The sequence below is a fragment of the Sceloporus occidentalis genome, unplaced genomic scaffold (assembly GCF_023333645.1).
Source record: "Sceloporus occidentalis isolate IW3139 unplaced genomic scaffold, rSceOcc1.0.p SCAF_4, whole genome shotgun sequence".
Classification (NCBI taxonomy): domain Eukaryota; kingdom Metazoa; phylum Chordata; class Lepidosauria; order Squamata; family Phrynosomatidae; genus Sceloporus; species Sceloporus occidentalis.
The window spans coordinates 99991288-100017479 of NW_028316984.1; the positions used below are offsets into that span (position 1 = coordinate 99991288).

Genomic DNA, 26192 nt, shown 5'->3' on the forward strand with positions numbered 1-26192 from the left:
ACTTTTTGTAAAGTTCTCCAACAAAAATATCCTGAAACTCATACATGCTATTTTCTTGGAGTCACATTTTTGAGAAGTGGGCCCAGGATCTCACTGCCCCCAAAGCATAGGTTGCCTAGTCCCAACTTCTATAAATATGTGATAGGCACAGACATCAGAGCGGGATAAGTTTACAAGTACAGATTTCAACAGTAGCTCAACCCCTTAAGATTTCCCGATTAATTACTTATGGACAGACACTGAAAGTGGAAAAAACCAGAAGAATGGCCTTCATGACCCTTTTCAATATATGAACCTCCTTGATTCATCTAATGCATGAAGGATAGTTCGTTGTGTTTTTATTTGTCTGATATCTAAAGGGATAAATATTTCCCATCTTCATGTGTGACACAGGTCTTCTGAAACTATTATCCTTTCTACAGTTCCTCCATGAAACCACATTTCAAGTTTTCCCCAAATTTCAAAATAAATTTGAAGGTGTTCAATGAGAACTGCTAAAGGTGGGGAAGGGGTTACTTGGCAACATCCACTCTTGCATATGTTCAATCTTTTTTTAAAAAAAAAAATAACTTTTTATTCTATAAAATAGAAAGAGGAACATATCAACATTGCCATCAGGTTTGATTTCCATTTTTATCTCAAATAGCCTATCAGTTTTTTTAATTGTATTTCCTGTTTTAGTGTTGTTATTGTTGTTGTGTGCCTTCAAGTCATTTCTGACTTATGGAGACCAGAAGGCAAATGTATCATGATACATTTGCCTTCTGGTCTCATAAGTCAGAAATGACTTGAAGGCACACAACAACAACAATTTTTGTTCAGAACCAACAAGATTTGTTCAGAGGAGGTTGGCCATGGCCTTCTTCCCCTGAGGCTGAATGCATATGAATTGCCCTAGTTGTTTTTAAATCATCATACCTGTAGATTCCAGGTGATATAGTGCTTTCATTAATGTACACAAAATATATTAGGTTGTGATAAGTATGCATAGATATATGCCCTTATGAGGCAGCATGGTGTAGTGGTTTGAGCATTCGACTATGACTATGACTCTGGAGTTTGAATCCCTGCTCGGCCATGGAAACACACCATGTGACCTGGGGCAAGTCATACACACTCTGATCCTCAGAAGATCCTGTGAGAGGGTCAGCTCAAGGTCACCTTAAGTCAGAAACAACAATTATGCCCTTGAATGGGACATTAGATATATTAATTGATAGTGGTTAAGCAGAAACATATGTGACTGGTAGCACACAACTATGCAAAAAAACCAAACAAAAAATACCCGTCATCCAGGCAAATGAATAGCAAAGCTGGGGAGGACTTCTGGTAGAAGACAATGGGGAGCAACTGCCAGATACAGTACAAAATACAGCCCTACATAGATTGGTTAAATAATCGCACTCAGTGTAAGATCTATATTCACACATCTGACAAGCACCAAAAATATCATGCATTAGTTCAGATCCTAACAAACCTGCTGTAACAAGGACTGTCTCCTCACTGGAATTTCACTCACAGGATGTTCTCACCGACAGAAGAGGGGGCCCACCATTTTTGATTGCTCATCTCTCATGCAGTCCTTTCTACCTCCCCAAAGAACTGCTCCAGAAGGCTGAGGAACCTTCTGGACCATTGTAGTGGTATGGGGACTGCAAAGGGAAGGAGAAATTAGTGGCGAGTGACTGCCTTTTCTCCCTCCAGGGGACTGGAGGAGGTTCCCTGGACTGAAGGAATTCTTCCATTCAGGGAAGAGAATTCAGGTTCCATTCCTATGTAGACAATGAAACACTAAGAAGCAAGATGAATTCAGTGGCTACATCTATCGTGTGTGTATGTGACTTCAAGTCGTCTGTCAAATTATGGTGACCTCATGAATTTCATGAGGTTTTCTTAGGCAAGGGATGCTCAGAGGTGGTTTTGCCAATTCTCTCCTCTGAAATATAGCCTGCAGCAACTGGTATTTATTGGATGTCTCCATCCAAGCACTAACCAGTCCTGACCCTGCCTAGTTTCCAAGATCAGACAGGATCTGGTACCTTTAGGGTACTTAGGCTGCTATATCTATTACTAAACACTTATTTTGCCAGACTGCAAACTTCATAGAATCCTGAGAAGCAGATAACATTACAATAGAAATTACCAAAAGTTTGGAAATAACCTACCATTTTCCTAAAGATGTGATTATATTTTCTCCAGGTGGGTAGTCAATACCCTGAAAATAGCATGGGCATTCATATCTGTTAAGGGAGGAAAAAAGAAATTTTGTTTCTATTGAATCACACTTGTTGTATTAGTATTAGTAGTAGTAGTAGTATCCTGCTGTTTTCCCAAAACTGGGACCCACAGCGCCTCACACTATTAAAAGAACAATACAACTTAAAACATACGAACATATTTTAAAGTGACTACTAACTAAGGATGTAAATCTTTGTTTGTTTTGTCCATATTTTAAAATATTTTGAAATACTGTCAAAGGTTGTTTCCTAAGGGCATGAGAGATACTCTTCCTTGTCAAAAACAAGAAAATCTGCTAACATTTCTGACATCTCAAGAATTGACATATGTGTTATTCAAAAGCATTCATGCACAACACCATATATTAGAATGCATTCCCATCAAGATCAAGTCAAGGGAAGCAAAGTGCTTTATGCAAATATAAATGACAATACATATAGGTAATGCTTATTTTCCTTCCAACAGTAACAACAGAAAAAATCACAAAATAGTTTGCTTTAAACATCAATAGCTATACACACAGAACAAATATTATGACAAACTGTAATGGGTTGTCCTTTATCTCATTCTCAATTAATTGAAAATAATGGTCATAACAAGTAAACATATCCAGTAAACATAAATCTATTTCTCCAGCAATGGATTTTAGGGCTCTATTCAAATTAGCTGTAATTAACCAATTCAATATTACAATATTACAAGATAAATTACCTTGTAACAATACTTAATCAGAATTTACTCTTTGGAAAAGCACCCTAGGTTTTGGAACATGAGGTATCACTGGCTACTCATCATACATCTCTTTTATCAAAGGCTATATGTCACTGAATGAGAGCCAGCAAGGTATAGTTATCTGAGCACTGGACAATAACTTTGGAGACCAGGCTCAAATCCCCACTCAGCCATTGAAATCACTGGCCAAGTCACACTTTCTCAGCCTCCAAGGGAGGCACTGGCAATGGCACCTGAACAAATCTTGCTAGGAAAACCCCATGATAGGGTTTGCTTTAGGGTTGCTATAAGTCAGAAATTACTTGAAGGCACACAATAACAAACATGTGACTGTATAACAAAGGAGAGCATCAATAGGAAGTTGCTCTTGTGCTTATGCTGTATACTGCTTGTGAACTTCCCTGAACCATCTAGTAAGAACAGTACTTCTAGCTGGGTTTGTAGTCAACCCAGCAGGGCTCTTCTTGTGTTCACTGGCTTCTCAAGTGGTTGCACAAGATGATGGCTCAATTGTCTGGGTTTGACACATAATTTTGTAGAGATCCCTGTCTGCTATCTAGTATTGTTGCATATGACACATTCATTAAATGAGGAGCAAAAGCACAGGGAGACTTGGAAAGAGCATGATAGTATGCTGCAGTGACATTTTCTTACACATTGAACTTGTGACAAAACAGCAACAACAACAAAATCCTGATCCCCTCATGCGCATTAATAATCTCCATATTTTCAACACTGCTCAGATGTTTATATGTTCAGGTCACTGGGTGATTTACTTGGAAAAAATTAAATTCCTGCTATTTCCCCCAGCTTATTCCCATTTATCCTTCTTTCAATTCAGGCAGTTTGTGTGTGTGAATACACAGCCAGCTTCTGCAAGATCAGACATATACATTTACAAAGTGACAATGTCAGTACCACAAAGTATACCTACTGTTGCACACATCTGTCAGTTTTGATGTTCAGATACATTCCAGGTGGACAGGTGCAGCCTTCAACACAATCATCACTGCATGTCTCTGGCACAGAGAATGCTTGGCAAGTTCTACCGCAGGTAGATACGCAGGTACTGTACTCCTTTGTATCTTCACATGAAAGAGCTAACCAAATGAAACAGACTTCTCATATTACATGCCAAGTGCGTTTTAAAAAAAACTGTTTTCAAAAGCCTGTTAACACATTTTATCCCACACACTGTGGTAAGATTCACTGAACAGGGATAGCTAGTAAGTCCCTTTGTATTCTGAGAAATTCATCCTCTAAAAAGTGTGCACAAGACTACAGTGTAAGAAATGCTTTAATTAGCATTAAATCACACTTTTTGCATCCAACAATATAGGAATAGTTACACTTCCAGCTATAAAAAAGTTCAAAATTATTCATTGTATCTACATACAATGTAAACCTGAACTCTTTGTCTACTAACACTCCTGCCTGAGTTTATTCTCACACTACCAACATCCTACAATTGATAACTTCAGTTTACATCCCCTTTGGTAATAATTTTGACATTGTGACAATGGAGAAAAAAAATGAGCAAAAGAATTTTGAATAGGACTAGCTTGAATCCATTGCTATCCTTTTAGTAGCAGAAAGTCTTTTTCACTGTTGGAAAGGTTTTTTTCCAACCTAGTAGACAAGCAATGCATAATAACAGTGACCTCAAATTCTTCCATCTGTGTAAAACTTTCAACAAGTTCCTTCTAAGATCTTTTTCACAGTCCACTAAAAGCTGAGTAGTAAGCTACCCATACATTTTTATCCGCCATGCTTCTCATATACTGATATATTAATACCACTGTACCCCTGATATACAGTAGCACTACAAGATATCTATAGCTAGGTTCTGCAAGAATTCATAGAAGAGCATTAATACTTTTTTTCTTCTGCTCTTGGTTCTTTGGATCCAAGTGAATGAATTCAGTTCAGATAACCAACAGGATCCAACAAATTCAGATTTTAAACAAGATGCCAAAGAAAATTTGACTTACCACATTCTGGGACATTGCTCCGAAAGTCTATCAGCACTCCAAATCTGTGGCACAGGTGGGCATAATGGGATAGAGCTGAGCACATACAGAGCAGCCCACATTTACAGGTGTCTCTTCTACACTGTTCAAAATAGGGGAGAGGACTCAGATAGTAATAGCATGGAGCAAAGAGTTCTTTCGTAATGATGCTGCAAGCTTCTGTTGCAAAAATGGCTGTTAAAGTAATAGAAATAACCATGTTTTAGTTTTAAAAATTCTTTAAATTAACAGCATTGTAAAATCTTTCCTCTCAGGAATAAAAATAAAATTCTGTGTGTCTGGTTTGATAATGGAGACATGTTTTTGCACAGCAGTGTGCAGCTATTTGCTCATCGTCTTGTCTGACCACAGAGATCAATTTGTACAGTTTAGAACAATAAATTTGGTTCACATTTTTTCTAAGTAATTGTCATTTATCAATCACCATAAAAATTTATCTTCCTGTCTTCACACAGATCATTAATATTAATACATTTACAACAGGTAGTGCCTGTACCTATAATAGGTACTGTTCACATGATTTCTAATGAATTTCTCATTTTCTCTAGAAAAGGTTCCTTAGAGAACTCAAAAGAACTTTAAAGCTTTGTCAGTAATGAAATACCAAGTACATTTTGACCTCTTTTGCACCAATGAATGTGAAATTATTATTAGCTGAACAGAAGAACTTTAATACAATTAATATTTTTGAATAAATATATTACAGTAAATTCTTGCAAAAGACTCTTAGGATTTCAACAGACATACTGGAGTACTAAAAACATGGTGCCACTTTGTTGTGACAAATATAGTATGCCAAAACATGTACAGTATTTCAGGTCAGAATGGCAGTTACATTAATAGCATGTTTAATTCTATAACATTCAAGATGTTGTTCTCAAGTTTCAACTATGTGTTTTTAAACGCACACCCCACCCCAAAAAATCAGAAATATGTATCTGTTCAGTCTTCAAACTCACCTGCTTGTAGGTGGACATCACATGGATCCATAGGTGAACTATCATGCTCAGGACTGCAGGCTGATGAAGTTTTCCAGGAATTTCCAAAAAGCTGAGGTGTACTTTCTGTCACTCCAACTGGAGATCTTCCTCACCCCCATCCAAAAAACAACAACCAATAAATAACATTGTAGAATAAGTGGAAGGCAATTTTGATTGGGAAAATAGAGGAGGCAACCTGTTTTGCTATTTAAATGAGCCCATGTGAGCAAACATCCAAATCCATTCAGTTATGGGTCTCTTGCATAATAAGTAATTAATTAAACATTAATTTGAAGAGCTTTTTAACTATGGCCTACTTAAAAAGAGATAGGAATAATCATATGGTCTTTGCTGCACAGCTTAATTCAGCTAGAAATGAAAAGGGAAAGGATCCAGAGCATAAGTCATTGGTTGGCTTAGCTAGATCATTTCAAGAACTTAGTCCATATTTCAAAGCTGCCACAAATAAAATTAATCAAAACAAAAGCAATTAAACAGGGCAAAGACAACTCAAACATGTCTAAGGTTAATTTACTTCTTGTTAATTACTACATCTGGTTCTTAATTTAGCAGAAATAATGGAGGTATGCAGATTTTATATTCTCCATTTCTCCACACCATGATCTGAGTTGTTTGATTATTTGAGTGTTGGACCAGGACTCTGGAAGACCACCAGTCAGCCATGGAAACCACATAGGCCACTTTGGACTAGTCATATTCTCTCTCAGCTTAAGAGTAAGGCAGTGGCAAATATCTTCTGCATAACTATGCCATGGAAACAATATGATATGGTCACCATATGTTGGAGTCAGTTTAAGGGCCCATGACAAGAAAACAAACAACAGCATATACAGATATGCTTCTTCCTTCCACTCTCTTTTTTGTTTCCCCATGTGCAACCTTCTTAATCACATTTTGCTGTTGTGCAAGCTGGTTCACTCCAGAGTGAACACCGCAAAATCAAGATTGCAAACCATGATTGGGAAACTTAGATAATATTGGAGTGTCTCTTCAGCATGCAAATGATTAGCAACGGTTTCACAAGGATTATCACAACCTGAAGAAATTGGACTATGCACTACTCAGAATATACTGTTAGATAATCTATAACTTTTGCAGGATTGCTTTCCAAATATATGCTCTTTTTTAAACACAACTTTGAGTTCTTGTTCATCTTTCGCAATCTTTTCAGTGTCCTTTTTATTATGACAACAAAATTAAAACAAAATTTCAAACTGGAGTATTTCCAAGCCTCTGAAAATCCATTAAACTGAAAAATATCTAAACCAAAAATTAAGAGCTTTGCAAGGCGGCAAATAGCTTATGCAATACATCCATTCTGGACTGAGAATTTTGATTATTTTTTTGACATCAGATCTTTTGTCAAGCACATTAGAAATGTTATCCTTCTAATAAAGAATTACTCTTTTCTACCCAATAAAGGTATCACTGTTTTGTGGGTTTTGGATGTTATTGTACTTTGCTGTACTCTTGAATAGCTTTTCTACCATGATAGAAATGTTTTACTTATCAGTAGTTATGGGTGGGTTGCAATGATACATACAAAAAGTCATCTTGAGTGTTTCCATTGAAGGTTCCACACAATCCTATAGTATTATCTTTCCATCTAGCATCAGCTTCAAGATAGAGTCTCAAACCATCTTGGTCATAAAGTATTTTTAGTCCAATAATTGATTTTACTTGCAAAAACACAGAGGAAAGTTTCCTTATTTCAAAAGAATCTGGAAAAGAAATATTAGAGGAAATGTATTAATAGTAATATAAATATGACTATGACAGCCAGCATGGCAAAGTGGCTTGAGTATTGGATCATGACTCTGACGACTGCCCTCTTAACCACAGAAACCCATTGGATGATCTTGGGCAAGTCAGCCCCAGAAAAATCCATGACCTTACGGTCACCATAAGTCAGAAATGACTTGAAGACAAACAACCACAACAACAAACATGACTACAAGATCATGAGTTTGGTTCTACTCTTACTGTTTGTAACACTTGTGCAGATTCCACCCTGCCAGCCATCTTTAAATTGTGCCTGAATAGCACCTGATAAAAAAAATCAGTTCAATTTTAGTCAAACAATGAGCCCTTGCACAATACTTTCTAAGGATTTTTTTAAAGGCAGGTTCCACACTTATAGATTGGATGCTGCCATATTCACTCACCACCACCTCAAGTACCTCACCCAGGTGAGCCTGGGAAAAGAGGCTAGCCATACTGCGATTTGGCAGCCATTGGGCCTTGCCTGACTCAGTGATGTGGAATACTATCACAAGTTTCTAGAGAGTTTGTGAACATAATTACATATTCTTATTTACTGAAAGGTGTTTGTTCAGCACTAGAATCCTGCCCCCATGTATGATTCTTAGTCCATCTAGATCTATGATGAGATAAAAGAAAATAATTGTTATTTTGATTGAAAAATTATTATTTCTTACCATCTACATATGGTAGATTAACCTTGTATTGATCATATACCAAAACATCTCCTGAGCGAGTCAAAGTCACTTGCCTCTTGGGATCTTGATTGAGAATAAGACTAATAGACTGAATACATGCTCCATCTTGATTCTGTAAGTAAGATGAAGAGTATCGTCTTAAAATAATTTGGCAAACTTCATAACATATCAATGCACAGAGTCTGTAATATTCATTTATGGTTACTCATTTAAAACCAGATGGCAGGTATATGAAATATAAATAATTGCTGCTACTTCCACAGAACAATAAGGAATAAATGTGACAGCCAGTAAATTGGAATGTAACAGCAGAATTAAGGAAACTTTCCCCCATCAAGGAAGTAATGTGTTCCCTCAGAGAAATTCTATTAGGAAGAATGAACACACCAGTGAAAAGGCACAGTCAGAGATAACAATAAGCTACTAGACTACCTGCTGTTACACATGGGAAAGCCACATTCAATTCCACTGCATAGATTTTCAACACATATTATCCTGTTCATATGTTCTTACAACCAGCTGCCAGGTCAAGTAATATTTTACAGCCTAGATTCTATCCAGGGTTAGAGTGACCATATAATCTGCTTTACATATGAGAATCTGAAGGTGCCCTCTGCCTAAAGGCCAGGTCAAGCCAAGTCTGGTTTAAAGATGAACAACCATAAGAAAGTACAGAGCAGGAGACCTGAACTTGCTCATCAGTCATTGCACCCAGACCACAGATTGAAGAAGCCCAAGAGTCACCTGATCACAATCTCTGCCATTATGATACAATTTTATTTTAAATCATAGTATTTTTCCGATCCACTGACAACAAACACACAAGACACCTTAGTGGAAAAAATAAAGCCATAACATTACAGCTAAACAAAAGTTTGGCATTGGGCTGGATATAGGCATCAGCCCACTCAGGTCCTGGTTGATGAGCCCATTCCCAGAATCTACTGGGTCATCCCAGGGAGCAGATGTCACTTCATGGTTTCCCCTGTCACTGTGGGTGTTGTAAAGTGAACACCCTCCCAGGAGGGCATTATTCCTGCTATCTACACCCCCATAATCTTGCAAGGGAACCCTCTACATTGTTGGAGCTACCAACTTCCCAAATACCATCTTCCTGAATCTAGATCTCATGCCAAACCACCTAAAACAAAAGCACGACGAGTACAAACAACTCGGGAAGGGTGAGTCAGATGAAGCTCTTGAATAGACTGAGTGTCCGGGAAAGCAGCCAAAGGCTGATAAAGCAGCTAGTTCCCAAACAAACAACCCTCTCCCAGCACAGCAAAGTCAGTCCTAGAGAGATGCAGTAGCTTTACCAAAAGGGATTACCAAGAGAATTGTCAGACAGTCCGAGGTTCAGGGCAACAGATAGGCAGGTCGATGAAGCAGTCCAAGGTCAAGGTTTCCGGGTATTCAAGACAAGAAGCCAAGGAGCCAGAGACAGAGTCTTTCCTCTAAAAGAGTCAGATATCCACTGGCAAAGAACCACACATGCTCCATGTGTTTATAAAGGCAAGGAGCTGGCCTTCAGCTGTGCCTGATTGCGAAGACGCTTCTGATAAAGCCTCCGAGATCTTCGAAGGCCCTCTCTTTCTGCTCGACGCTCATTGAAGGTAGGCACACTGCCCAGATCCTCCTCCATGTCCACAGCCTCGGCACCAGGCAAACTTGACTGCTGAACCTCTGGAGGGGCCACAGACTCTGCTCCAGCAGAACTAGGGCCAGCCTCTGGCTCCTCCATTACAGGTTCAAGCCCCTGGGGCTCTGGCTCCTCCGTTATAGGTTCAGATCCCAGAGGCTCTAGCTCATCCTCTGAGTCCTCCAAGCCATCTTCCAGGCTGGGCATGACACTGAGGCCTGGCACTGGGAAGCTAATTTAAATGCCAGGTGCCTACCAGCCAAATAATCTGACAGGGTATGGTACTTCTTTTGCCATTTTCAAATATGAGAAGTACATGTTGGCTAAAGACCTTTGTACACAGGCATGCCTGTTGCCATGAATAGGCCTCAACTCCCACACCAAAAAAATATATCCTAACAGTAATTCTCTGTTTTAGTGAATTGCTTCTTTCATAACATTGACTATCAGCAGCTGCCTTCTCATGAAATGACTCACTCACTAGACACTTAACAGAAATTTGTATATTAAAATTTCTTCTCATCATAACCAACTAGAAAGCATACTGATATTGTCACTTGAAACTCAGATAAGGTTAAACTCTAGTAATCACTAACTGAATTGTACACCTTTTCAAGTTCTCCTGCTGTGCAATGACTGTTTTTATCACCAAGGCTAAGTCTCTAGATGACTGGACTCTTTGTGATTCTAAGATCCAAAATCTATCCAGATATATTACCTTCTTTTTTTTCCATTCCCCTGCCCCCACCAGTTAAAAAACTTGGACAATCTCACAAAGTGGCAATATGCATATTTTACCGGAGGAATAATAGTGCTTTATTATGTGACCTCTGTTCAAAGTGCACAATCAAGCTTTTAAAGCAGTATATAAATAACTGGAGACTCCACTGATGAGATTTGGTTTGAGTGTTGGACTACGATTCTTGAGACCATGGAAATGCACATGGTGACCTTGGGTGAGTCAAATTCTCAGACTCAGATGGAGGCAAAGGCAAATCTCCCTCTGAACAAATATTGCCAAAAATCCAGTGATAGGTTCACTTTAGGATTATCATAAGCCAGAGACAACTTGAAGGCATGCAGCAACTACAACAAAATACTGGGATCTGACTCACAAGGGCAGAAAAACAGGTAACCAATAGGCAGCACATGCTATATTAATATAAGGATTAATCTCAAGCAATCAGCACTTGCTTTGTTACTATCTTACCTGTCCACATGGAGCATTTTGCAGAATCACAGCAAATTTTCCAGAGGTGAGGCTTTTTGCCAGAATATATTGACAAGTAGCTTGAAAAGTATATTTGCGCCCATCAAATGTTACAAAGTGCATATCTCCAGAGACTGAACATTCAGCTAATAACAAAAAGAGATGGAGTTTTTCTTTATACTACAAAAATATGGTATGCTTATTAATAGTGAATTATAAAAGCCACAATATCTGGACGCCTAAATGAATGATTGGCAATATCAATTGCCTATCTAAAAACAGACATAGATTTTAAACATTTATGTATTGCTTTTCAGATGTAGATCTAATGAAAATGACTTACAAAGCGAAAACAATATAATTTCAAAGTTTATGAATAAAATACAACAATAATTTATTACTACAGTTGGCCCTCCATATCAGTAAGTGTTTGGTTCCAGACTCCAACACTGTTCCCCCAAAAAACATGAGACCGCTCAAGTTCCTTTAGCGTCAATTGGATGCCAAAGTGCACATGGCCACGTCAGCATGGCTGTGTGCACATGCCGCCATTGATAATAATAGGGTGGCACCATCCACAGATCTTCCAATTCGTGGCTGTCTAGTCTGCTGATACAGAGAGCCCAACTGTAGGAGAAAGCTCTGCGTAAATATGTGTCAAAAGTGCTCATGGATTGCTAAAAAGACTGCCTTAATATTTATTTTTATTTCATTTTCTTACAGTCCTATGCTAATGTATTTTTATAATTAACCTCTAGAAAGTATTTTTAATCTCAGTTAAACACATCAAAGAGTTAATGTTACAATAGTGTGATTATAGATACTTGGAAACACTTCTTAAAATATCCAGAGATTAACCGTAATATCATGACTTATGTGTATAGAGAGAAAACAAGACTTTGAATATAGCCAACATACCTGGACAAGTAAGATTTGTGCAAATCCATTTTCCTCCAACACATGTACTGCAAAATAAATAATTATTTCTGTCTTAATTATGTTAACACAAATCTGAAGGAAAAGTTAACAGATAGAAAACAGCAAAGGAAATCAGTTAGCAAAAGCTTCAACTGAGATTAAACTATGAAGAGTAAGAGGCCAAGAGAGGAGCCTAAATTTCTGTCTGACCTTTGTTGTTATGACATTGGCCCGGTACAGACGGGCCATTAGCGGTGATATTAGGGCTCAATGGTGCTCAGCCCTAGTATCGCCGTGCTTACATCACAAGGCTGAAGTCCTGTCCACACGGAGCACAGCCTCATGAAGTAAGGGCGCCCAAGTGTCCTCATGCTTCTGGATGGAAGAGTCATCATAGGGCTGCATTGCAGCCCTTATGACGCCGCAAAAAAGGAGCCGCCTAGAGTGGCTGCGGATGCTGCAGCACAGACACAGGGCTTACAGGGACGGTTTCTAGCCGCCCATCTGTACTGCCCCATTTTCTCAGAAATTATGGTAGGTACAACAAGGGAATGGAAACCAGCATGGTGTAATGGTTTGAACTTTGGAGATCAGAGTTCAATTCCCTGTTCAGCCATGGAAACACATTAGTGACTTCGGGCAAGGCCCACGCTCTCAGCCCTCAGAATTTCCTGTGATAGGTTTGTCTTAGGGTTGCGATAAGTCAGAAATGACTTGAAGGCACTCAACAACAACAAAAACAAACAGTAGAAAGATAAGAAAAATGAGTAGATCTTTCCTTGTTTATGTAGTACCATATAAGTTCTATATAAGATGTAAACAGTCAGGAAATTTTGAAGCCTAGGTTTGTGGGGGGAATCAGATTTCCCCTGCCTGAGCCAAGGTAGAAATCAGTATCTGGGCCTAAACCCATTCTAACTGCTATGAATATGCATTACCATCCCTCTCCTGGCTAAGGAAAAATGGAAATTTGGGCTGTAAGAGAGACTGGAATGAGAACTAGTGGTGGAGACTTGAGTGAATAATTCAGTTTACAAGCATCCAGTTCTTGAAAGGTTCAAGTATTATGAAAACAAAGGTTAGAGCTTACATCTTTTACATTATTCAGGGAACCCACACGGTATAAAAAGGAACACATATTCAGAATATTACTAACCAGTTGTTGCATTCTTCATAGACCACATCTCCAGTTCTGTGGACAGTTCCATGGTAATCACAGGGACAATCAGTAGGTCTGACACATGATGTGTTTTCATAAATAAGTCCTAGAACAAAATTATGCCATTTGACAATAATCTTTGAAAAATATCTTAACTGCCAAGCATATATATATAATTAAGATACTTTATGAAACAACTAATAGTTGCTCTAATTTTAAATAACATTGCTAAGTTATTAGTTGTTAAGAACTACAGTCATCCCTTCGTATCTGCAGAGAACCCATTCCCTACCCATCCCACCCCGCAATAGGGCTTGCCATCTGCGGAAGCTCAGATCCATGGATGGTAAGCCCACGGATAAGAAGAGACCACTGTACAGAGCAATACCAGTTGTATTTATTCAGAAGCAAGTCTCTTCAATTCCAGTGAAACTTACTGTTAAATATCCAAAGGAATCTTGTAGGACCTTTGAGACTAACTGAAAGAAAGGAGCTGGTAGCATAAGCTTTCATACACTACTTCAGATGAAACAGATTTAGGGCCAGAGCAGACAGGCAAGGATAAACAGGCTTGATCCTGCTTTTCCCAAGTGGGTTGAAACCCACTCCCAAGGCAGGCTGAATACCCACAAGTAGACCATATTGCATGGCGTCAAGCTACACTGCTGGGTAATTTTTTTGGTTGCCTCCCCACCATGCATGTGCACCATTGCACAAACACAACATTTGTGACCTCCAAGTACCTCCCACATCTGCCCAGATGCCATCCCATTGCATGGCCACCCCTTTGATTGGCCACACAGTCACATGTGTGATGCTCTTACATCAGGGTATCAGGGTATCGGTACATTGGTGTGCGAGTGATACACTGTCAAACCACAAACATGGAGGGGCCCCCCATACATGCCCCTTTCACACACACCCTTCACTCTATGCTCCCTGCTGGACTGTCTGGTTTGTGTATGTTGTAATTGCATCCATTGGAATTGTTGCCTTTCATATTTTTGTTTTTCTGCAGCCCCGCACTGATGCCAGGCTGTTTATATGCAGGTGCAAAGATGCACATTTTGTGAGCTAGACTGGAATATCCCAGCTTCTTTTTGTTTCAGTTTTTCACCTCAGAGTGTGGCTTCATTTTGTTTTCCACCCACTTTGGAGATGTAAACGCTCTGCCTTCAAAGCAGCTGGAAGTCACTTTATTTTGCCTGTCTGTTTCTCCCTGCTAGTCTTCAAAATCTTATGCTACCAACATCTTTCAGTTAGTCTTAAAGGTGCCACAATATCCCTCTGCATACTGATCCAGACTAACATGACTATGTTTTTGAATTCTGATTGTTAAACATGTATACTTAGGACTGTAATGTACCTCTTCCCTGCCATGTGAGTTATAATTCCACCCAATGGTTTTAGTGATCATGCCTGGAAGGTAACTCTGTAAACAGCAATTATAATGTCATCATAACATTTTAACTGTCACCCAAACTTGCATTACCATCAGGACAATGACATCCATCAACACAGGGAAGTTCACTACCAATACAATGTGTTTTTTGTTGACATGAAACTGGACAACAGTGAATGCATTCATTGTAAACAAGATGTTCCTCACATTGAACAGCTGAAAAACAAGGGAGAGAAACGAGTGTTAAAATTATTACCAAAATAATTGTATGTACATTCATTTTAATTTAAGGAACTGATGTAGTGAGCTTCGTGAAGAAGATTATAGTTAGCCTGTTTAAGCTGACAAATCATTTCTTGATGTTTAACAGCACAATCTCCTATATGTCTACACACAAGTAAATCACACTGAGTTCAGCTTGTCTTATTCTCAGCTAAGTGGGGACAGGGCTACATCTTAGCCTTAGCCTAATTTAAAGATGAATTACTTCTCTATTGTGCTTTCTCTCTCTCTCTCTCTCTCTCTCTCTTTTCTTCCCAGGAACAAATAACAGAAATATAATTAATGTTAACTTTACCAATATGTTTCTCAAAGCTACAAAACAGAAGGTCAATTGAGAAAATATCCTGTAATGTAGGCAAGAGATTGTAGATTCCTTCCTACAGTACCTTTATATACTATAGGCACAATCCTTACTATATTACCTGTAACTTATTTTAAAGCGATTGATGCTGGTTTAATTTGCACTGCAGAAATAATGCAGTTTCTTTCTGATTTAACTGCTATGGTTAAATGCTACAGAATTCTAGGATTTGTAAATCTGTGAGATATTTAGCCTTCTTTGTCAGAGCACTCTGGTGCCAGAACAAACTCCAAATCCCAGAATTCCATAGCACTGATCCATGGCAGCTAAAACGATGTCAAACTGCATTATTTCTGCAGTGCAGATTTGATGGCTGAAAGTGGTCCTGTTTCAGTAACAAGTTACAATTTAGCTCTTCCCCAGTGACCATGGCTTAACTCTGGCCTACAAGGATGTGAACTTACATTCATTGTTTCTTTTTCATGGTGTATAGTTTCAAATTTCACATTATTACTGTTAATGTGGTGTTACTGTTTGTAAACTGCCCTGAGATTACTGGATAAAAGGTGGAATATAAAAACTTTAATATAAAATAAGTAAATAAGTACTGTAGGACAAAAGCTTGTATGGCTCAAAGAACTGTTTTCCTCTTACTCCCACATCCAACATGGTACACAGTCCACATAGAAGTGATGTGCCAAAATGTACATCACCCTGTACATATTCCCACTGATTGAAGTCTGGAACTTGAACAAAGAGATGGACTGAGACAGGCAAAGCATATACAAATTTCCCACAAGTGTTGGAATAGTAACAAGCTCTACACTTGAGCCATTATAGGGTTAATAACCATTACAGGGTTAATGGAGAGCTACTGAGAACACAGATGACCTACAGCTGTATATGCATAGCTCTAATCAACTTCTGAGCCTTAATAAGACTAGCTTTGAAGTGAGCATTTCTCTCTCTCTCCCTCTTTTGCTCACTCTATTCTCAGCCTTCTTTTGTGTTGCATTATACTTGTGTTATTTGCTTATATTATGTAGTTTGTATTATTATTTGCTATTTGTTATTATTATGTTTGCCATTACTATTATGCTTTATTTTGTATCCTTTGTATATATGGATTTTGTATGATTCTGTTGCATATATTGTTTGTTACCCTTTTAAGTATTTATAGATAAAGCCTTATTTATACTATCAAGTCTCAATTAGTTTCTTTTCAAATCCTTTGTTCCAACAGCAAGGTCCAACTGTGCTTCTTCCATCAAGGTCCTTGTAGCAGTAGCAATAGCATTTACATTTCTATACTGCTTCAAGGTGAACTCAGCACTCTAAGCAGTTTACAATCTGTAAGCCAATTGTTCCCATCAAGCTGGGTACTCATTTTACCAACTGATGAAAGGATGGAAGGCTGAATCAACCTTCAAGCTCTGGGATCGCACTCACAACTCACAATGCTGTGGCTGCAGCGCCAGTATTTAACCACTGCACCACCAGGGCTCCTATGTAAGTACCTAAGGAAATGGTGGTGAGTCTCCAGAAACCCTACCCTACATAGTCAATGGTGAGGAAGACTTGAAGCTGCAGTTCAACAATATCTGGAGGGCCACATGACGTCCATCACTACCTTAGGGTGATGGGAAGAAAGAAACAGTGCTTATGTGATTCACATCCACATATTTGTACTGCACCTTTCCATGGAGAAGGAATATTCTTCTCCAATCTTCCATAGTAACACTAAGATGGACTTTACAGTTCTTTGAACTTACTTTTATACACTGCATACTTCAGCAGAAAGACATTAAATAAAATATGTGCCTATTGTGTATTACACTCTCTTAATCTGCTGTACATTCTTCCTTTGATTTAAACAAAAATTGCTCCAGGAAGAAATGTGGTTCTCTCTATTCTTTAACAATAATTTATTATTTCATCACTGCTCCCCCCCCCCCCCCCCCCAATTTCAGGGCTAGTAACAGTCATTTTAAAGCTTGAACTTTCGTACAATTGGTGAATCTGAGAAAGCAAAGGCATGTACAGAAGAAAGACAAACATATGCACAATATTTGACAGTAATTAGTATTTCTTAATTGCATACCACACTGCTCAAACTGTGCCCGCCAATTATGGAGAGGTTTTCCTGCTTGTGCACAAGATCTTGCATATTCAGTTAATGCTCGACACCAAGTTGCATTATCAGCTCCTGACCTTAAACATATTAAAATTGACATAAGCTTATTCCCCCTCTTACTATAAAAATATGCAAGTAAAGCATCATATACATTTCAGCAAGGTGTTCCCCATTCAGTGTCCCAGCAAATTCTTGGACCTGAAGTATTTATATTGGCCTTTTTGTACCAGAATTCCATTCTTTTACCAGCAACTGCTCCCTGATGAACCAAATGAAGAGCAACACAGCTATACTCTATGTAATCCCTCTAAATCATTCATGGTCTGCATACTGTATCAAGAATTTCCAGAGGCATTATATGGGATATGGAGTTGTTGACAGAAATATTTACAAACAGAAAATAATACATTATATTTTTAAAGGGTGTATGTCTGTGTAGAATCCAGACAATCCAATTGCTTTTACAGCTTTGCCCATGGTTAGACAGACTAATGCTGAACCTTTTCTTCCACCTGAAATCACAATCTTTTCCCCTCTCCTTTCTCCTTCTCCTTCTCTTTCTCTCTTCCAGAACTGCTAGAAGTCCAACTCTGCCTAGCCCTGACCCCAGTTGCATCATGTAGCTGTATTTCAGCCTGGGCAGCCCTCTGCCTATTCCATGCACCCACAGTCTAAGTCAAACCAAAGACCACACTTCAAACAGCAAATTCATGATCAATGGATTTGCTAGGTGCCTACAATGTTTAATGTACCTGGGAATATCTGTTAGATAGAAACTAATTAACTCCCTACCATAATTCATCTAATAATATTTGCTTATTCCCAAAAAAGAATTACTGTGTTTATTTTTATTCCTGTATTTCAGTTTTTAAAAACCTTGAGAAATATGTATGACTATGTGTTCTTGGGATAAATCTGCTAAGACAGACTAAAGCCAACACTAAAAGATCCCTTATATTTCTGTATTTCAGAACACATGTGTGCTGATACATGTGTCTGGAAAGTACTCTCATTAACTGTCTACTAACACTACAGTGGAAATCCATCATCTTCCTCAACAAGTGCAAGAGTTAGTCTCAAATATTCTACAAGATCCTTTAGCATACTAATATTCCAGACTAATACATCTTTGTCTCTGAATAATAACTCTAGAGTTCTCAAAACTGCATACTTACATGCATAGATCATTTGTACAACTGGCCATGAAAGGAAAGGGGCTCACAAACTCATTACATTCTTTGAAAGGAGGCCAGAGTAGCATGCTGCACAGTGTGTATGCCCTCTGAAAATATAGACAGAATTAAGGTTAAGAAAGGATTCTTTTTTTAAAAAAAAAAAAAGCCCAAAGAGCACGTGTAGTTTAGAAGCTAGATCATCTCATATGGTTAAATACTTCTTAGTTTGTCAACAGTGACCTTGAAAGCATTCACTTAGATCCTAATTGTTGCTGATTGAGATAAAGGCATTTTTACCCATTTATGGGGACGAGAATTTTTACCAGTTTCCACGTTCAGCTGCAGTCTATACCAATGAAAAATGAATTGAGGGGTACAGAGTGGTACAGAGGGAAAGGGGAGGCAAAAACGTCATATTCCCTCGATGAGTTTTATCTGTAGAGTAGACATTAGGGTCCAAGCCATGCATTTTCATGATTCATGTGTTTATTTGAAGAGTCTGCATTCTGAATTGGAGCATCATTAGAGGGTGCAGGTGGAACCAGGTGACACTCTAAGGGAGGGATACCACTGCTCCCCAAACATCTGCCCTGCCATTTGCCTATGTCCCTTTAAAACATAGAAGGGATGGTGTGAGTGGGACAAGGCTCAACAGGGGGATGAAAGAAGAGACCCCAGATTTTTGTTTGATTTTTTTAAAAAAATTAAAAATTCAGTTTAAATCTTTTGTCCTAAAAATCACATCTTACCAAATTTTCACTTAAACCACATAAAACACTATACATGCAAAGATATTTAGGCCCTGTGTATGATGGTGTAATTTAAAGGTACAGTGGTCCCCCGGGTTACGAAATTAATTCGTTCCGCTGCCCTTTTCGTAACCCGGAAGGCTTTCGCAAGCCGAATTGCCATAGGCGCTAATGGGGAAAAGCCGCGATTTGGTGCGAAATAGCGCCGAAAAGCACCAAAAGTTTTTTCGTAACCCGAAAAAACTTTCGTAACGCGGAACAGTTTTTTTAAATAATTTTTTTTCGTAACCCGGGAATTTCGTAAGGCGGCGCATTCGTATCCCGGGGTACCACTGTATAATTTTAATTTTGCTAGTTGTTTATATCACAACTATTGCTACTACATTTCAGTGATATATGGAAATTATGATTGATGAGTAAGATTAGTAAAAAAAATATTACTAAGGATTCCATATGGTATAGGATGAATGGGGTGAGGTGACATCACACCATGAGTTGCTGCACCAGGTGATGCCAACTGTAGTGAAGCTACTGTTCTGAATTCACATGTTATCTTATGTCTGCATTATTTACATTCCAGATTTTAAACATATTAACTATAAGAGAAATATGTTACTTTTATCAAATTCATATGCAAGTTCACATTTTAAATTTCATTTCTATTAGCAGAGGTATATTGTCCGTCCGCCTCCCCCCCCCCCCCCTTTAGATAATATACTTCTTTTTCTTGCCCTTCTTTATATGTCTAGTCCTATGCAGAAATATAAACAGAACTTTGTAAGGGCACAATTTCAGGAAATGTTGTTTTCTGATAGAAAACTGAAACATAGAAGTCAAAATTATTATGAGATTTTTCTTTGATATTGCAGACAGTTTCCAATGAAGACAAAAGCTCTTTCACAGATTTTAATACAAGTGAGAAAAAATTATCTGATCTAATTCTGGCACCAGCTATCACAAAAATCCACTGGCTGCAAACTCCAGACAACATTAAAGCATGAAACATGAGTAGGTATTAGAAATATTAAAAAGAAAGTATTAAAAATAACCCAAGCATGGTAAGAAATATACTTCATCAGCTAACATTAAGCCCCCTTCTTTGAAAAGAACAGCTCACTTATTTTGTGGCAAAGAATGACATCTTGAAATTGGGAGGCAGGACAGAACCTGAAACTCTTTTTTAATACATACAGCCAATATGATTGCAAGCTCCTCTGTTATTGCTCTTATGACAATTTCAGCCTAATGGCAAACCCCCTCTGAAGAAACTTGTCAAGAAAAGCTGATGGTAGGCGAATGCCTTTGGGTCAGCATAAGTCGGAAACAACTTGAAGACACACAACAACAACAATTTAAATATGGAGGTAAAACACACAGTCAAAATCAAGCTGCTTCTCGGAAAGAACAGGAACAAAATCTGGAACTTTCTGGCCTTTTGAATCAGTCTGGATGTGCCATGAATGGAAAAATACCAAGTCAGACCCTTGATTCATATACCCTGGTACTGCCCACTCTGACTAACAGAAGTATCTCTACAGGGTTTTAGCCAGGACTTCACATGGGCATTTGCAGGGCCATGCTCCATAAAGGTGAAGAATTTAGTCTACGTAATTGCTTAAATTATATTGCCTACCTGTAAAAATGAATGACCATGAGTCAAGCAGGGTGGCTCATAGTTAAATGAGGCATCACTGGAGAGTATATTCTCTTGGGGAGGGTTCTCTCTCCAGCTTTCTACAAACTCTTCAATATCTTCTGTGAGCTTCCCTGAGGAAAAGTGCACAATTATATCAATGCAAGAGATCCTCTTTTAAAATCATTGTCTATTCCCTGGGGATCTCTGTCCATCTGCCAATCAGTTTTCGAGTCTCTTTCATTGTGGGACACTGAGTCCCTCTAATTCTAAACCAGGGTAGGGAAATTATGAACTGCAGACCACATGCAGCCCCTCAGAGCTATTTCTGTGGGTGCCACAGGTCCCCCCCCCCCGCACACACAAACAAATCTTCTGGGGAAAGATGCCCCTCCCCACCCTAAAAAATAAAGGGTCTGCTAGTATCTCTCTGTTACCTCCACAAGGCTGTTTTAGGATTAGGAGAGGCCTTTTTTCCAATGGGAGGGGACCAGGAAATTGATTAATGGGTTGGAATATTTAAATCCAAGGTCAATGTTTCCTGATACCCTTGTAGCATGCCAAGAGGAAAAGCAAACTTTTTCCATGTCTTAATATGCAACCTGGGAAAAGTTGATGCATTATTAATGTGTTATCTCTGCATCTTTGGAATATATGTATGATGAGAAAAATCTGGTATTATAAATATATTTATTTTCCATGTTAAATCCTATATTGTAATATCTTAAATTGGCACTGTAAAATAGAACAGAAAATGCATTTGGATTCTTTTATTTAAACTTTTATTAAATCTTTAGCTACCTTACCATTTCCTTTATAACTTTTTCATATCTAAGTGCTACAGAAACATCCACTACCTGTTGTTGCTAAGGATGACAATGAACTTAACCATAGAATGAACATATCTTGTTAAATTAGGTTAAATACTTACCATAACTAGTGGCAAGCTCATCTTGCAATATAGCATTGTTGTTACCACATAATCCATGAGTTTTGCCCAAGTAGTCAGGAGCCATCTTAATATAAACAGCAGATGTACCATCCCAAGCCAGAGAAAATGCATATTGGTGTCTAACGATAACATATCCAGCCAGTTTTTGGATGTACAAGTTTCCTATGGTATATGGCAACTGTACTCTAGGAAGAAAGAAAAATTAAAAATCTTACCATAAACAAAGACACAGTTCACAGTACTTCTTTTTAAATTTCAATAAAGTACCATACTTATAAGTCTAAAAATGTATGCCCAAAAATTGGCCTCAAAATCCTAGGTCGACTTATTTAAGAGTCAGTATGGTAATGTGATAGCAGTTCTTTCAGATTTCCACATGCAGTTTCTTTTTGTCCTCAGCCAAACAGATAGAGCCCTTGGTGATTGATTGATTGATTGATTGATTGATATTATATTAACAGTCCCTCTCCCATCCTCATGCTTCACTGTCTCAGGAACAAAGTCTGAAACACTGAAGCCTTATATTGATTGCTGCTTCCCTCTTGCTGCTCGCATACACACACTGAAAGAGCCTCCAAGTTTTACACTCGACCTATCCACAGGTCATGTCAAAATCCAGAATTCTGGCCCCAAAACTTGCCCTTGACATATACATGGGGTCAATTTATCATCAAGTATATATGGTACTTACTGTACCCATCTACCTAAGAATTACATTATCAGTGGCTAGAGCGATTTGGCACCAGTTTTTACCATAGTGTAAAAGAGCTCCACTCATGGGCAGGGGGCACACCAGTTCTAGAAATCCTTGTTATAACTGAGGAAAAAAATATGTTGAGATCTACCACCTGTAGTAGTTCAAGAACTGTGCTTGTGGATCTGCAGACACAGCATGGTGTTCTGGGTGGCCTGCCAAGCCAAGAGGTGCCATTTTGGAAGCCAGCTGGGTCTATCAGATGAAGCCATCATTGAATGGAAAGGAAAACATGGCCTGCAGTGGCACGGGCTCTTGTCTCTGTGATTTGGCGAAGGCCAGTTTCTGCCCCCTCTTGTTTTGGAGATACATTTGGGAGGAATTATTTGGTTTTGGTGAAGGTCAGAGCCCTTGTTTGTCAGGCCATTCACGACATGCAGTACATTCGTGAGAGATGGCCTTTTGTTATGCTGTTAGGATTGGCGATGTTGCCACGCCCAGTTTGGGGCGGTGGAGGTGATCCACGCCTTTTCAATAGGGGCTGTAGAAGGGCCAACAATGAGATCTGCAAGGCGATGAATAGAGGACTGGGTTTCTACCTGGCTCACGATGATATCGTGTTGCTTAAACCTGAGCTCTACCGAGCAGATGGCATCCACCTTTCTGAAATGGGGAACCAGCTCTTACTTTGAGATCTGCAAGCTGGGGTGGTAGCCTGCTTGGCAAGCCTTGTGAGGGAGAGGGGCTAAATTATACTTGCCCCTTATCTGTGGCATAGGCAGGGGGAGATAGACATTTCGGTGAACACCTCGGCACCCTCTTAAAGGTGGGTCTCTGGAAGTGAGGTTTATGTCTTGAGACTAAACATGAAGGGATAGAGATTTGCCTTGGGGATGGCCTGAGATTTAAACCCTCACTTAAGTCTTGAGAGTTAAGTGGGGGAGTCTTGCGTTGGCCTTCCGGATGAGGGCTGGCTGGGGAGCAACCCAAATTATGGATTGCCCTTTGGAAGCTGGAGAATTGGTCTTGGAGCAGACCGCCAGCTGTTTCTACACAAGGTGCTCTCCCCTGGGCTTGCAGTTCTCAAAGAAATAAAATTAAATAGGCTGAGTTTTAATAAAGTTGCCCATTTTACAACCCAATTCTCTGTGTCTGGTCTCGTTATTCAATGAATTGGTCAGCAAATCCCTGTTATAACTGAGGAAAAAAATATGTTGAGATCTACCACATATTCAGGAATGGTGCTTACATATGCATATACTAGAACAATATAGCAAGTAAAAGCACTGCAGACCAGATAAGTACATATTTCATTTACCTAATTCCTTTGTAAGTGACCTCTTTACTTAATCTGATTTCTCCATCTCCAGAAAAGTATAGACTAATTGATCGTTTACAAAAATAGGGAAAAGACTTGCAATGTGGATCATTATGGACCTGCCAAAAAAAGGGAGAAGTTGATATTTTAACAATATTTTCAGCATGTCACATAATGCTTTAGAAACTGAATTCAAAAATTATTTTAAAATTGTAGTCTCCATGAGTGAAGGCCTAGGACTGCATCTACACAGCAAAAATAATGCAGCTTGACACCACTTTAATGGTCATGGCTCAAAAATATGGAATTCTGGGATTTGTAGTTTTGTGAGGTATTCAGCCTTCTCTGTCAGAGAGCTCTGGGCCATAACAAACAGCAAATCCCAGGATTCCATAGGATGTAACCATGACAGTTAAAGCAGTGTCAAACTGCATTAATTTTTCAGTGTGGCAGGGTCAAGCTCCATATCTTGATTAGTAAGTAAAACTGATTGTCATCTTGTGCAGAATAAAATTTGGAAGCACAAACATAGACATGAAGCATAATGTATGGATGAAGCTTGGAATGTTTTGGTTCAGTCAAGAAACTCACCCACTTCTCTGCAACTACTGTTAGCATACCAGCAATCCATTCTGTAAACTGGGATTCAAAAAGCTACATGTACAGTGGGACCTTGTTATCCGCTGGGGTTTGGTTCCAGGATCCCCCATGGATAACAAAATCCATGGATGCTCAAGTCTCATTAAATATAAAGCAGAGTAAAATGGAAAATATAAAATGGAAAACCAAGGTTTGCTATTTGGAATTTATGCTTTTTTAAAAAAATATTTTCAAGCCACAGATGCTTGAATCCATGGATAAGAAGGGCCGACTGTACTCTTCAATCTGTATATACAGGGTTTTATGCAACTTCTTACAAAAACACACTCCCCACAGGTACAAAGTAAAAAACAATGCCTAAGACCTAGAAGTTGGGGCTGCTAGCGGTAAGAAAATTCAGCACCATTTGTGCACATGGAAGAGTTTTACTTCCATGTATGCATGCCACAGACAACGGCGCGTTACAGACCGCCCACAAGCACCCGTTCTCCCGCTGCCGCCATTAGCTGCGGCGGGAAGCCCCAGTGGCCAGACCGCGAGGTTTATGGCCGCAGCGAAAAAGGAGCACCGAAACGGCGCTCCTTTTTGGCCCCCAGAAGTGGCACCATGAGGCGCGAGGCGCGCACTCGCGGCGTCACTTCCACCGCGCCACGTCTGGGCGCACAGCGTCCACAACGTAAAAATGGCAGCGCCCATGTGGATGGGTGCTGCCATTTAGGATGCGCTCTGTGAGTGTTGGGAATGGGGCCAGTTAGGAAGGGCAACCCTTCCTAACCCTAGCACGCCCCTTCCTAACCCTAGGACGCGCGGAGCATGTCCTAAATGGCGGTCTGTAACCCGCCAGAATTTGAAAGCACTGAGATAGTCAGCTATACTGCCTTGGCTTCCTCCTATATCCTTTGAGACACGTGCTGAGCCGTTGTCTAGAGTTCTAACTAAACAAGCAGCCTAAATAACTGGAATGACGAATTTGCAGTATTTCTTCACTCAGAATTGAACCATTTCTGTAACTACGTTTGGAACAGAAGTTCTGGAAAGACAAGAGTCACACCATAATTTAATAACTTTAAACAAAAAAAATCCTAAAATTTTTGCATTTATTGTGAACTAAATAAGTTTTATTTGAAACAAATTTTAATCTCTTACTTGTATAGAGAAGCTTTGCTCATCCACTTCATTCTGTCTGACAAGACAGTATGTAGATTTCCCAGAGAAAAAGTAGTAGAGGCCATCAAAGGTTTCATAGTGGTATTGTCCCCATGTTCTACATATACTGTCTCGTTCCGCTCCTGTGTTATGCACTATGGAAAGAAGGGGGGGGATATTTATTTATTTAGGTAGCAACACTTTTTAATGATGTTTATCCTATTTCTAGAGTGAGTGACGATGGCAGCAATTTATCCCAAAAGGAGAGAAGCATGAATTTAAGAAGTGTCTAGCTACAGAAAGATACTGTCTTCATCAACTTCTATCTCTGAGTAAAATAAAGAGCCCTAAATTACATTTTAGTACCGATTAGAGAATTGCACCTAGCCCTGAAATAACAAACCTAGGCATGTTACAGAC

General features: G+C 39.1%; 1 protein-coding gene across 1 annotated transcript in view; it reads right to left on the bottom strand.

The window, feature by feature from the left end:
- LOC149314412 (otogelin-like) overlaps positions 1-26192 on the bottom strand; it is a 164617-nt gene that overhangs the window by 120213 nt on the left and 18212 nt on the right. The window contains exons 5-20 of the mRNA XM_089523100.1: positions 25773-25927; positions 24027-24145; positions 21994-22199; positions 21063-21196; positions 18681-18787; positions 17473-17582; positions 14879-15004; positions 13384-13492; positions 12228-12274; positions 11310-11455; positions 8440-8572; positions 7545-7722; positions 5960-6084; positions 4962-5174; positions 3905-4070; positions 2166-2240 (exon numbers count right to left, since the gene is read on the bottom strand). Coding sequence (XP_089379226.1) covers positions 2166-2240; positions 3905-4070; positions 4962-5174; positions 5960-6084; positions 7545-7722; positions 8440-8572; positions 11310-11455; positions 12228-12274; positions 13384-13492; positions 14879-15004; positions 17473-17582; positions 18681-18787; positions 21063-21196; positions 21994-22199; positions 24027-24145; positions 25773-25927 — 2149 coding nt within the window. The remainder of the gene's footprint in view (positions 1-2165; positions 2241-3904; positions 4071-4961; positions 5175-5959; positions 6085-7544; positions 7723-8439; positions 8573-11309; positions 11456-12227; positions 12275-13383; positions 13493-14878; positions 15005-17472; positions 17583-18680; positions 18788-21062; positions 21197-21993; positions 22200-24026; positions 24146-25772; positions 25928-26192) is intronic.